General features: G+C 41.8%; 1 protein-coding gene across 2 annotated transcripts in view; it reads right to left on the bottom strand.

Moving 5' to 3' along the window:
- Positions 1–970: 970 nt before the first annotated feature.
- LOC118360165 (mitogen-activated protein kinase 14A) overlaps positions 971–14,555 on the bottom strand; it is a 34,126-nt gene continuing 20,541 nt past the window's right edge. The window contains exons 9-12 of one of the 2 annotated variants that reach the window (XM_035739386.2): positions 13,752–13,831; positions 12,293–12,371; positions 6,402–6,575; positions 971–5,575 (exon numbers count right to left, since the gene is read on the bottom strand). In XM_035739386.2, the coding sequence (XP_035595279.1) occupies positions 5,508–5,575; positions 6,402–6,575; positions 12,293–12,371; positions 13,752–13,831 (401 nt within the window). In that variant the 3' untranslated portion in view covers positions 971–5,507. The remainder of the gene's footprint in view (positions 5,576–6,401; positions 6,576–12,292; positions 12,372–13,751; positions 13,832–14,555) is intronic. The other variant, XM_035739387.2, reaches the window with a different exon arrangement.

Here is a 14,555-nt window from a genome sequence, read left to right as displayed (position 1 = left end):
ATTGCATCATCTATGAATCTGTTGGGGCGGTATGCAAATTGGAGTGGGTCTAGGGTTTTTGGGATAATCGTGTTGATGTGAGCCATGACCAGCCTTTGAAAGCACTTCATGGCTACAGACGTAAGTGCTACGGGTCGGTAGTCATTTAGGCAGGTTACCTTAGTGTTCTTGGGTACAGGGACTATGGTGGTCTGCTTGAAACATGTTGGTATTACAGACTCAGACAGGGAGAGGTTGAAAATATCAGTGAAGACACTTGACAGTTGGTCAGCGCATGCTCAGAGTGCACGTTCTGGTAATCCTTCCCGCCCTGCGGCCTTGTGAATGTTGACCTGTTTAAAAGGTCTTACGTCGGCTGCGGAGAGCGAGATTGCGCAGTCGTTCTTTTTCTCCTGTGAATGACAGGGATGAGGGTCTATTCGGGTGTCTGGAGTAAATTCCTCTCGCACGACTCATTAAAGAGACATTCTTCATCCAGTTCAAGGTGAGAAATCACTGTTCTGATTTCCAGAAGCTTTTTTCGGTCATAGGAGACAGTAGCAGCAACATTCTATACAAAATAAGTGACAAAAAAAATGCTGAAAAACGAACATAATCGCATAGTTAATTAAGAGCGCCCATAAAACAGAAGCCATCCCATACTGTGCCATCTTTATGGCATATGCCTGTAAATATAATCCTTAATGTGTCACACATCATAAAACAAATCAGCCAAAAGCCAATAAGAACTGGTCTTTCAAAACCATTATTTTAAAATCTTTGTAAAGACCCTATCCTTTGTGAAGTGTGACCCCTTGTGGACTATTAAAGGCTGTTATTTGATGATGCTCAGTGTGGTTAACTAAGCTGTGATACCAGCCAGATCACACCAGATACATCCACTGCAATATTAGACGTTTGGCCAGGTCACCGGGAGATGCTATGTACTATATAGACTTGAGGAAACAAAGAAAAAAAACGGAGTCTTGCGCTCTGAAAAATACTGTCTTTATTAACAAAGGCATTAATGATTCTAATAGTTGCTTTGCTGTTAAGACTGTTAGATACGTATTCTATGGGGCTTGGCTGAAATAAACAACAGTATCCCTCTCCAGTTTATAAATACCACACCAACAAAGTATAAATATATCTAAGAAATTCCCTCATTTATTTTTGACATTAATTTCATATTTCTCTTTTGTGGCTTTAAGCATGACACTTCAAACTCCTGTAAACACACACCTATTCAAAAATCACTCATGTAAAATGATGAACATGCTGATAATGAAGATTGGTTGAATTGAATTCACTAACAAACCACAGAAAATAAGTAATGAAGATTAAAAATTAAAATAGAACAGATATGTACATAGATTTTGTACCCACAAACACCTTTTCCTGGTTTAATTAATGCCACATTATTTGGCACATTCAATTACCTACAGTGGCTCAAAGGAACTCCATCTGGTTTCAAAGTGTAAATATTTAAAGTGGTATTCAGAATCCTTAGCCTGGTTAAACCAGATTGAATTCTGTGTTCAAGAGTCCAGCAATCAATCTGGTTCAACAGGCTAGATTTCCAGGGCCATTTTATTTAGGCAGACTGGGGCTACATCAATGACCAACAGTAACTTCCCTCATCTGTCTGTACTGTTGTTTTGAGAACAGCAGAAAGCAATATGGTTGACCCATACCAGGCTTTCGCTTTAATCTACGTAGCTCCTTCACCTGAGTGCAGAAAGGACATGAGGAAGCCACTTTAAAATTCAAAAATTTGAATGATAGAATTAAATTATTTGGGTATTAAATTAACTGAATAATGATTTTAGGGTTTGAGCACTAAAAATGGTACTAAACATCGTGGTCTGGCTGCTGGCATTTAACCAAATGTCGCACTAACTGAAGAGTTGTAAGACTATAGGGCGTGGGGGATGGAGATTCATCTGCAATGTGGTAGATCTAAAGCCATTTTTCTTCACAGCTAAAACATTTCCTAAAGCTCATAACAATGTTGAATAAAAGAAGAAATCCCTAGCTGGGTCTCAAATGGCACCCTGTTCACTATATAGTGCACTACTTTTGACCAAAACCTTATGTGCCCTGCAACATAACACCCTGCATCCCACTGCTGGATTGACCCTAGAGCTAAGCAGGTTTGGTCCTGATCGGTCCCTGAATGGAAGACCAAGTGGTGTTGGAGGGCCAGGAGGAGGCACTCTTTCCTTTGGTCTAAAAAGTGTGTGACTAGGTGACATTACCCTGAGTACGGTGTCATCTTTTGGAACTGATGTTGAACAGGTGTCCTGACTCTGTGGACACTAAAGATCCAATGGCACTGATGGTAAGAGTGTTAACCCCGGTGTCCTGGCTAAATTCCCAATCTGGCACTCTGACCATCATGGTCACCAACTATTTCCAGTTTCCAATTGGCTCATTCATCCCATTGAAACGTTTCCCCAGGTCGTTGCTGTAAATGAGAATGTGTTCAGTCAACATACCTGGTTAAATAAAACTAAATGTCCTACACTATATAGGTATTAAAGTGCCATTTGAGACCCAGCCTGTCTGATAGAGTAAAGCGGATTTCTGAAGCGCCTGTAAATCTGTGACACTAATGCTGCGATTGGCATTGCGGGACTGACAGTCTGTATTCCACATTTCAATTGATATACACTATTAAAATGATTCAATCATATAGTACACAGCTATATTTTTCCGGACGTTTAATTCAGCATCTCATTTCTTTTGAATGTCACAGTGATAAGCCATAGAAGTCTCAAAATAATATCAAAAACTTCTGAAGGAGGAATATAAAAAAACTACACTGAACTAAAATATGAATGCAACATGTAAAAAGTGTTGGTCCATGTTTCATGAGCTGAAAAAGATCCCCCCCCAAATGTTCCATACGCACAAAAGGTATATTTCTCTCAAATCGTGTGAACAAATTTGTTTATATCCCTGGTAGTGAGCATTTCTCCTTTGCCAAGATAATTCATCCACCTGACAGGTGTGGCATATAGAGAAGTTGACTAAACCGCATGATCATTACACAGGTGCTGGAGACAAAAGGCCACTCTCTCAAATATGCCGCTTTGTCACAACACAATGCCACAGATGTCTCAAGTTGAGGGAGTGTGCAATTGGCATGATGACTGCAGGAATGTCCACCAGAGCTGTTGCCAGAATTTCTCTACCATAAGCCACTCCTTCGTTTTAGAGAATTTGGCAGTGCGTCCAACACACCTCACAACCCGCAGACGACGTGTATGGCATAGTGTGGGAGAGCGGTTTGCTGATGTCAACGTTGTGAATAAGTGTCCCATGGTGCCGGTGGGGTTATGGTATGGGCCGGCATAAACCACGGACAACAAACCCAACAGCATTTTATCAATGGCAATTGGAATGCAGAGATACCATGACGAGATCCTGAGGCCCATTGTCATGCCATTCATCTGCCGCCATCACCTCTTGTTTCAGCATAATGCACGGCCCCATGCCACAAGGATCTGTACACAATTCCTGGAGGCTGAAAATGTTCCCGCCAATATCAAGCACAACCATTGAGTGAGACAATATTTCACAGGCCAAAATTAAGAACGTGATCAATTCTATGCGAAGGAGATGTGTTCGCACTGCAGGCAAATGGAGGTCACACCGGATACTGACTGGTTCTGATCCACGCCCCTACACTACATTACCAAAAGAATGTGGCAAATGTGGACACAATATCATTCTAAAACCATGGGCATTAATATGGAGTTGGTCCCCCCTTTGCTGCTGTAACAGCCTTCACTCTTCTGGGTAGGCTTTCCACTAGATGTTGGAGCATTTCTGCAGGGATATGCTTCCCTTCAGCCACAAGAGCATTAGTAAGGTCGGGCACTTATGTGGGCGATTAGGCCTGGTTCGTAGTTGGTGTTCCAATTAATCCCAAAGGTGGTCGGTCGGGTTGAAATCAGGGCTCTGTGCAGGCCAGTCAAGCTCTTCCACAACGTTCAACAAACCATTTCTGTATGGACCTTGCTTTGTGCACGGGGGCATTGTCACGCTGAAACAGGAAAGGACTTCCCCGAACTGTTGCCACAAAGTTGGAAGAACAGAATCGTCTAGAATGTCATTGTATGCTATATTTCACTTCACTGGAACTAAGGGGCCCAAGCCCGAACCATGAAAAACAACCCTCGACCATTATTCCTCCTCCACCAAACTTTATAGTTGGCACTATGCATTGGGGCAGCTAGCGTCATCCTGGCATTCGCCAAACCCAGATTTGTTCGTCAGACTGCCAGGTGAAGCGTGATTCATCACTCCAGAGAATGCGTTTCCACTGCTCCAGAGTCCAATGGTAGCGAGCTTACACCACTCCAGCCGATGCTTGGCATTGCTCATGGTGATCTTTGGGTTGTGTGTGGCTGCTCGGCCTTGGAAACCCATTTCATGAAGCTCCTGAAGAACAGTTCTTGTGCTGACGTTGCTTCCAAACTCAGTTTGGAACTCGTCTGTCCTGCAACCAAGGACAGAAGTTTTTTACGCACTACAGCACTCCCATTCTGTGAGCTTGTGTGGCCTACCACTTCGCGGCTGAGCCGTTGTTGCTCCTAGACGTTTCCACTTCACAATAACAGCCCCTTCAGTTGTACCGGGGATGCTCTAGTAGGGCAGAACTTTTACTAACTGACTTGTTGCAAAGGTGGCACCGTCCTATGACAATGCCACGTTGAAAGTCACTGAGCCCTTCACTAAAGCCATTCTACTGCCAATGTTTGTCTATGGAGATTGCATGGCTGTGTGCTTGATTTTATACACCCGTCAGCAACGGGTGTGTCCGCATACACTATATATAAAAAAGTAAGATGCATATCTGTATTCCCAGTCATGCAAAATCCATAGATAAGGGCCTAACGAATTAATTTCAATTGACTGATTTCCTTATATGAACTGTAACTCAGTAAAATCTTTAAAATTGTTGTATGTTGCATTTATATTTTTGATCCGTGTAGTTGAAATATAGGTTTCATCCCAAATGGCACCCTATTTCCTATATATAGTAAATAGGGTGCCAATTAAAACATACATATAGACAGAATAATAACAGAAGCATGACATTTTCCAGCAATGGACAAATAATGGTATTAGTGGTTGGTTGTTGCTTGCCTCTGTTTCTGCCTTGAAAATACAATTGTAGTAAATACAGATATTCAGTCCTTGAAAATCTCCTTTCCTACATTTTAGTTTTTGCATGTTCCAAGATCTGTTTGTGCTGAATAGCCAACTCCCATGGCCGTGTCATGCCACAACACAGATCTGGGACCAGGCCATTTGAGTTATTTTTCCCTTGCAACACATTTACAAGTCAGATTGGGGGGAGAGAGAGCGCCAGCTTAAAAAATATAACAAAAGACAAATGTTTGTAGGCACTCGGATGATATTGTTTTCCCAAAGGTCGTATGATAAGCGGGAACCTCAAAGTGATATAAAGTTGTAGGGGCTGAGGGGGAGGGGCTTGTAGAAATCACATCTTCCAATCACGATTCCATGTTGTCTCCATCAAAGATAGGTGGCTCAAAATCGCACACGGCCTCATAGGTCAACCCTGTGAGGAGACGAGAGAGAAGAGAGATAAATGTGTGTTGTGGGTGTTTCTGTTCCGTCTGTGGTGTTGGGAACAGAGCAGATAAAAATACATTTTGCAAGATGGACAAAACATTTTGTAACAGTGTTCTTAAAAAGGAGAAGTTCGCTTTTTTACAACCAAACCTAAACAAAAATTTATGTAAATAGAATGTTATAGAAGGGTCTCGACACCTTTTTTGAGATTTAACTTGTTGAGAAACTTACTGCAACAGTGATTCATTTCCTCGTCAGGCAGTAAGTAAGCTCTGAAAAAAACATGAACAAATGCTCCAAAAACACCCAAATACATCCTTTTAGAAACAGAAACACTCTGTATAGTGATGCAGATCTTAATATGTTGTACATATGAAATTGTGTCATTCCGAACTTATTCCACAACAAAATGAAACAATGTGGTGGATAAAGTTCAGAACGACAATTTCATGTTATCAACATCTTAAGATCTGCATCATTATACTGAGAGCCTTTGTTTCTAAAAGGAGGTACTTGGGTGTTTTTGGAGCCTTTGTTCATGTTTTTTTTAGAGCCCCATACCGCACAACAAAGAAATGAGTCGATGGTTGGGGTACTTTTCTCAAAAACAAGTGAAATCGCAAAAAATGATGTCTGTACCCTTCTATAACATTCCATTTACATAAAACAGATGGTCCTAAAAAAAGCTCAATTATCCTTGAAAGCATTCAGGTATAATGAATGCATTGTGATGCCTTTGCAATGCACTTGCTGAGCATGTATGACCTCGTTAATAATCTCATAATGATTCCTGTACATTTAATTCTACATACGTTTCCATTCCTCGATCTCCAGCTCACGGCTCTCAAAGCTCTGGTCGTAGGGGTCAGCCTCAGGCTCGTCATCGGGGTCGTGGTACTGGGAGAAGTAGGGGTGGGCCAGAGCCTCGGCAGCCGTTATCCTCTTATCTGTGTCCAGAACCAACATCTTCTCCAGCAGGTCCACAGCTACAGGCAGAAGAACAACATCAATATGGTCAGTTCAGATTAGGATCAGTGACAGGCATGGCCTGCCCTCTGCTGGAAAGGTGTTTTTTTACAGACAGACCATGAATGGAGAGCATAAGGACACCGATAGAACAACGAGCCCGATATTTCAACGGATGTATAAATGTGAAGCATCCGGGTTGGCGTTTCCACTCACTACCAAGTAACTTTTTGATTGGTTCTCTATGCATGCGCAACGTCCCCCACGCTTCCTCGTCAATTTGCAACGCCCCCACTAAAGGTAAACAAGCCAAGCTAAAGTTAGGTAGCTAACTAAAAACTCTGATGGCACCTTCTTACAGGGAGATAAGAGACGGCACTGCCACAGTAACAGCCAATTTAGTGATTTAATAGGAGCAACTTTAAAATGTTTGCATTTGTGCAAAGGGAGGGTGTATTGGCAGTCTTGCCAAGGGGGAAAGCCTCATTTACCAGCACTAGCTAGCTAGTTCTAGTCTTCAAGAACCTAGGAAAACAGTGTCCAATTCTGACAGTCGTTTCCCCGCTAAAGGCTGTGGTGGATGGAGGACCAAATCCACGAGGCAGAAGCCCTGGGTCTCAGAGCATTGGTTGTGGAGGAAGACAAGAATGTGATATGGAATGGTGCATGCGACCTTGTCTTTCGAAAGTCCCGAGAGCTGGTTGGGGAAGACGGGGAGAGATATTTTGGCCTCAGTCCTATAGAACTCCAAAACCGTTGGAATTGTTGTGGATGAAGTCCATATGACCTACATATGGTATGTAGAAGACCAAGAACTGTACTTATACGGTATAGAATGGCACTGAGATGAATACATGTAATGTCGGAATGTAAAATCATAATGATGCACCAGTGAATGAACGTTTTGTATTTGAACAAATGTAATGAATAAGAAGTGTTTGCTTGCATGAACTGTTCGCATAATAGGCCTATAAGATATCGAATATTCTAAATAAAGTGATGGAACAGCATCATGAATGACTGGGTGACAGGAAGCATAACTGCCAAAGAGACACTACAAAAAGTACTTTTATTGGATTAAACTATGGGAACCTCAACATTTTCTTATACAAGAACTAGCATAGTAATCAAATGTGCTTCAAAATCTTTATATTGTTAACAATTATACATTTATTCTGAATGGGAATTAAGAATTTATAGCCTTTTACAACAGTCAGCGCTAACATCTTTCTGTAGAGGTTAGGGCTCAAAATGAAAACCTTTCAGGCGAGTTTCAGCAAGCTTAGAGAAGTGTGTTCCTTGGTGAAAGAAGATGAGATTACTATATATGAGCACATGATGTTCAAAAGTGGCATCGGGCCACATTATTTGAGTGACAGAGTTAAAACATAACCCATGTTGCGAAGGCATCCCTTGTAGCCCATGTCGGCTGGCTACTTTACTAGGAGCCATATTTCTAACATAAGAACGTGGGGAATGGCCAGAGATGATCTATTGAAAACTAATGTCATATAGGTGGTAATTTTGTGATATCATTAAAAAGGTTAAAAAGGAAATAATGTAAATTGAAAAGTTTACACTACATGTACGAAGTCGCCGTCCTTAACATTGTATATGAAATATGAAAAACTATTTTTAGGAGCCATAAAATAATTTGTCTCTTATAAACTCAGTAGGGAGCCACACCGAGGTAAGCCTGATGGAACCGTCCTTGTCTCTCAGAGTGCATAAAAGTATTGGTAAAGAAATTAACATGAGACCAGAAAAACGTGAAGCAGTACCTACACGTTTGAAATGGTTGGAACTTTGAACCTCAACACGAGGTGAAGAAAATAAACTCACCTCCCAGACCAGGAAAGACAGGGAGCTGCAGCCCATGTCTAAAATGGTCTGAAATATGAATATCAACACGAGGAAGAGACGAGAAGCTCACCTCTCAGTCAATTACTGGTACAGCTGATTAGCTGTCCTAAGTATCTAGAAAAGCAAATATATAAGTGGGTGCTCTGTACTACTCTTCTCAAATCACTGTAGTACGTTACTCTCATCACCCAGTGGTAACCATCGACACGGCTGGCTAGCCTATCTTCCAAGGAGCATCTTCCAGAGTGAACAACAGACGGGAAGGGGGGAGAACAGGACTCCTTTTGGACAATCGGGAGCCTTACAAGCGTGCCGCTGAAAGGCCAACCCATCACCCTTCCTAAGGAGGGCTGGATCCGACGGAAATAAAACGGTGAACGAAGGCATTCACAAGTAAATACTTTCATGATTTTACTTTAAACGGGGGCGGTTCTTGTGCAAAGTATATGATTACTGTGAGAACAGTTTAAAAATGTATCAACGATAGGGGTCTCCTTTTCCCTCTCGAAAAACTTAAAATCAGGTAACAATTAAACAAATTTAGTTGATTAGACAAACAGTCATCAGATTAATGAAAGTAGGGTCACGACAACAGTGTATTTTAGTCAATGCCATTCAGACATCGCTCATCCTAATATTTATGTATTTCTTAATTCCATTTTTTAAACTTTTAGATGTGTGTATTGTTGTGAAATGTTAGATTGTATATAGTGTATGTACAGTACATTCGGAAAGTATTCAGACCACTTGACTTTTCCCACATTGTTACGTTATAACCTTATTCTAAAATTGATCAAATTAATGTTTTCCTCATCCATCTACACCATACCCCATAATAACAAAGCGAATAGGTTTACAAAAATAAATGCCTTATAAGTATATAGACCCTTTTCCATGAGACTCAAAAATTGAGCTGCATCCTGTTTCCTTTTAACGTCCTTGAGATGTTTCTACAATTTGATTGGAGTCCACCTCTGGTAAATTCAATTGATTGGACATAATTTGGAAAGGCACACCCTGTCTATATAAGGTCCCACAGTTGACAGTGCATGTCAGAGCAAAAACTAAGCCATGAGGTGGAAGGAATTGTCCGTAGATCTACCAAACAGGATTGTGTCGAGGCACAGATCTGAGGAAGGGTACCAAAACATTTCTGCAGCATTGAAGGTCACCAAGAACACAGTGGCCTCCATCATTCTTAAATGGAAGTAGTTTGGAACCGCCGAGACTCGTCCTAAAGCTGGCCGCCGGGCCACACTGAACAATTGGGAGAGAATGGACTTGGTCAGGGAGGTGACCAAGAACCTGATGGTCACCGACAGAGCTCCGGAGTTTTCCCCAAAAGGCACAGACACTCAAACCATGAGAAACAATATTCTTATTCTCTGGTCTGATGAAACCAAGATCGAACTCTTTGGCCTGAATGTCAAGCGTCACATCTGGAGGAAATGTGGCACCATCCCAACGGTGAAGCATGCTGTGGGGATGTTTTTCAGAGGCAGGGAGACTTGTCAGGATCGAGGGAAAGAGTAACAGAGCAAAATACAGAGAGATCCTTGATGAAAACCTGCTGCTCCATAACGCTCAGGACCTCAGACTAGGGCAAAGAGTCCCCTTCCAACAGGACAACGACATTAAGCACACAGCCAAGACAACGCAGGAGTGGCTTAGGAACAAGTCTCTGAATGTCCTTGAGTGGCCCAGCCAGAGCCTGGACTTGAACCCGATCGATCGAACATCTCTGGAGAGACCTGAAAATAGCTGTGCAGTAACGCTCCACATCCAACCTGACAGAGCTTGAGAGGATCTGCAAAGAATGGGAGAAACTCCCAAATACAGGTGTGCCAAGATTGTAGCGTCATACCGAAGAAGACTCAAGGCTGTAATAGTTGCCAAAGGTGCTTCGACAAAGTACTGAGTAGAGGGTCTGAATACTTATGTAAATGTGATATTTCAGCTCTTAATTTTTTATACATTTGCAAAAATCTCTAAACTTGTTTTCGCTTTGTCATTATTGGGGTATTGTGTGTAGATCGATGAAGACTTTTCACACACGACAGTGTCCACTCAGCAGAAGTCTAGTGTGCAAAAACAATTCAAGGAGAATGGCAAGAATCATGCAAGCTAACAGGCGGGCCACAAATAGGAAAATAACAGCGCAGTACAACAGTGGTGCCCAGAACAGCATCTCGGAACACACAACTCGTCGATCCTCCATCATTGTTTAAAATCTCCAGTTTGGGAACATTCTGGTTTCCCAGTAGATTACAACGGCAATGGACAGAGTGTTTAAGGATTAAATGTTACCAGTATGTCACCACAGTCAACGAGAATAGCTTATGCAGCTGCCAACACACATATGTTGACACATTTACGCCGACATCACCCCGCATACCGGAGCAAGACAGAAAAGCAAATTAACTTTCTCCCCACTGCATTCAAGCAGCTGATTCTGACCAGGCCCAAAAAAAAATGCACCCTGTATTGCGCTTATGTGACAGCGACAGCCCATCACATCACACCAGAGTGGGAGAAGTACCATGCTACAGACACACCCCCTTTATGAGTCACAAGTGCCCATCTGGCATTGAAGGAAGAATCCACTAGAATGGCCCTCCAACTAGTAATTACTAGCGGGCAACTCGTATATCATCCTGAGGAAATTGCTCCCACATGCCTCCGTTGTCACTAAGGAAATTACCTTTAACAGCATTTTCTGCAGTTAAATGCAACAAAACATAATTTCGAAAATGCAATCCATGCAAATTACATGAATTGATCCAACTGGTATTTGCTGGTAAATTCCCAACTCACACATGGTTATAAATGCATCAGAGTGGAAACTTGAGAGGCCCAAGATAACAATCCTGGCACAACAGAAAATGCGAGGAACATTGTGAATGCTAAACATTGCTTTAAACCAAAAACACAATATGTACCGAAATGTGGGTTTGGTGAACCGTTACACCCAAGAATACATGGGTGATTCACATCATTGCCCTAGTATGTCAACAGAGGACATCCAAGAAGAAAAATGAATAACTTCAGTGGGGTACGGTAATGTAAAGCCTATAAATAGATAACTAGTTTATGTATCATTAAAACATACATTTGATTAGCTAACTGAATTCGTGTTGATAGCAAGCTAGCTAATGTTAGCGATACTAGCTAATAGTGATAATTTTCCCCCCCATCACTAGTTACATATAGGGATAATACTTTTGACTATATATAGTATATAGTACCGTTTTAACAATATCGCAATATAATTTGAGCTAGTTTGCTGTACCTGAGCCAAAACTCCAGGTTGCAGTTCTCTAATGTCATTTGTTTTAGTGTAGAAGGGTTGTTATAACATTTTGAAAATGTTTTCCTACTTCGAAGCTTTGCGTTAGCTAGCTGTGTGTTTGCTTATCCCGGAAGGGCCGACTGGACGCGGAAGGGCTTGTGCAGTCCTATGTAAAACAATAAGATTATGATTTGTTTAATTCAAAGCAGTGATATCCAACCAGCGTAATAGAGTGCCGCCTTGAAGTCTGAAGGTACAGCCCCTTCATTATCAACGTTTCAAGCTGACACATCAAAGCAGCGTCTCAGGTCAGGAAGACTCTAAGAGCTGGATGTCAGCCAGACTAGTGGAAGTGTAGGAATGCTGTTATATTCAAAGTCTCAGTGAAGGAGTGCTGTTACAGGACCAGTTTTGCCTTTTCGATCATACTGAATAAAGATTGTAAGATGCTTTTTGAATATGGCCACAAGAGGTCATCAGGTGGTGACTCCTTTCTTTCATTATCATCACAAATTGATTACATCTTCAGGTCTAACTTATATGTGACCAAGTGTTTTGAGTGTAGGATCATGATTCCAACATTACCTTGTGGGTTGGCACCGATGAACACGTCAGAAAAATTCCTCTTGGGCATCTGTGGCAAGGAGTTGATGTAGTTCCTCGCCTGTCAACCAACGGGTGTGAAGAGATCGGAAGGAAGAGGTCAATAGAACCCTAACCTAGCGTACCAACAGTAAAATAAACACCTGAGCATAGTTCCCACATCCAGTTCTCAGCAGAAAAGGAAGCTAGGTTAAAGATCGCTTAAAACTGGATGCATCTGGTTGTTGACAACTCCACTAAGGGTGATTAAACACAAGCACAGCTTCACCCCAAATGGCACCCCATTACCTATATAATCCACTACTTTTGACCAGGTCCCATGGGGCTCTGGTCAAAAGTAGTGCACTATGTAGGGAATAGGGAGCCACAAGATGCCCACCTTTATTTTTGGTTAATAGGACCTGTTTCCCAACTCAGATTAATGCTACTTATTCTGGGCAAAAAAATCATGATCAAGTTGTCTTAATCTTGGTTTGGGAAAGTGGCCACTCATTTTGTATTCAGAAAGTAATAATGAATATAATTATAATTAGCACTAGTTGGTACCATATCAGGCATGTCCCAAATAGCACCCTATTCACTGGGAATAGGGTGCTATTTGGGACGAGAACAAGGATTAGAGAGGCCCTCATCAGAAGAAATGTGAGTAGATTTATTCAGAACCATGTTGGTCCTGTCACTTGATCATGACAACATTGGCAAGTGTGGATGAATTATAAGCAACAAGGGTTTAATTGCAGATTTGAAAGAAAGCAGTAGGAGAAGAAAGAGTTTTATAACCGAGTAGTGTTTATTTATTTGGTTGCAGTACTTATGTAGCTTTATGTAATGTAGCAACTGCAATTCTGCTATTTTCAGGACCTTCTTCCCTTACCACTAGTCAGTTGAGTGTTTCAATTCAAACCAATTCTGGATCAGGCAAAATGTTTGTTAGTATGCAATGTTAGGTATATTTATGCTTTATAACACTCTTTTGGCAAACCAAACATTACGAGGCAAGAGAGTAGTTGCTGCTGGACTTTCATTCACGTGCAGCAACCACTCAGTGGTTATAGTAAAGGTGTGTGGGTAGTAGAAAATAGAAAACTTCAACTCTAAAAAAAAAAAAAAAAAGATATGACTCCAAATTATCAAATGCAACATGTATTGTATGTTTGTCTACTTCCTGTGGAGGCAAATATCCTCTTAGGAGGTTATAATATTGTGGCCCTGGGCGTGTGGCTCTGCTCTCGGCAAGATGTAAGGGAGGTGGTTTGGTCTAATCAGGGTTGGGGTCAATTCGGTCAACTCATATTGCAATTTTCAGTTTACTTCCTGAAATGCCTTTGAATTTACCCCAATCCCGGAGCTAACAGTCTTGTGGCGTGCAGGTTCGAGGACCCAGGTTTGAATCCTGGGTTGGCCCCATAGAGAATGTATTGAATAATTTGGTCCTGCTCACCTCGTGGCTGGGCATCCTGCTTATTAGAGAGGCTGGGGGCGTTCCTGTCAGACGCATTATCTGCTGAAGCTGGTTTATATCTATCAGGTATGGGTCAAGGGTATCAGTACAGACAGCAGTATAGCAGAGACATTAACAAGCAGCTGGTCAGTGGGAGACCTGAAGACTCACGTTAGCACCACAAGCTAATGCATAGCCTAGTCTTTAGCTCAGGGGGCTAAGTCTCCCAGTCAATAGGAGACCTGAAGACTTGCGTTTGCTCCCCAAGCTAATGTCTGGCTCTCTGGCCTAGGCTTTAGCTCAGCGGGCCAACAGTCTCCCAGTCAATAGAAGACCTGAAGACTTGCGTTTGCTCCCTGAGCTAAGGCCTGGCTCTCTGGCCTAGGCTTTAGCTCAGCGGTCTAACACAGTTTCCTATAGGAGTTATATGGTATGGCTCAACTCCTAAGAGGCTCTGCAATAAGGTCCCATCTTTGGAGGGGAAGGTAAGAAAATCAAAAAAAGAGGGTAAGATTGTATAGGCGTGTGTAAGGCAGATTGGTAACATGCTTCAGGTTATGGTAGAGAAGAGAATATTTTCAATTAGTCAGGAAAAAGACAAGTTAATCAATCATAGCAGTAAAACGCGAAATTTGAACATAGTATGCTCATTTATGCAAGTGAAGAATCAGTATTCAAATCCAAAACGGGTCTTGCATTTGACCCCATCTCACAAAGAAAGATTTGAGAGGATGAGAACAAACATAACATGCTTTAAAAATGGTAGTTGGTGTTGAAGTTTATAAGAACACACTTCATACATAA

Source organism: Oncorhynchus keta, chromosome 27 (assembly GCF_023373465.1).
Source record: "Oncorhynchus keta strain PuntledgeMale-10-30-2019 chromosome 27, Oket_V2, whole genome shotgun sequence".
NCBI classification, from domain to species: domain Eukaryota; kingdom Metazoa; phylum Chordata; class Actinopteri; order Salmoniformes; family Salmonidae; genus Oncorhynchus; species Oncorhynchus keta.
Note: the sequence above shows the minus strand (reverse complement) of the source record. Positions and strands in the feature narration are given on the sequence as shown.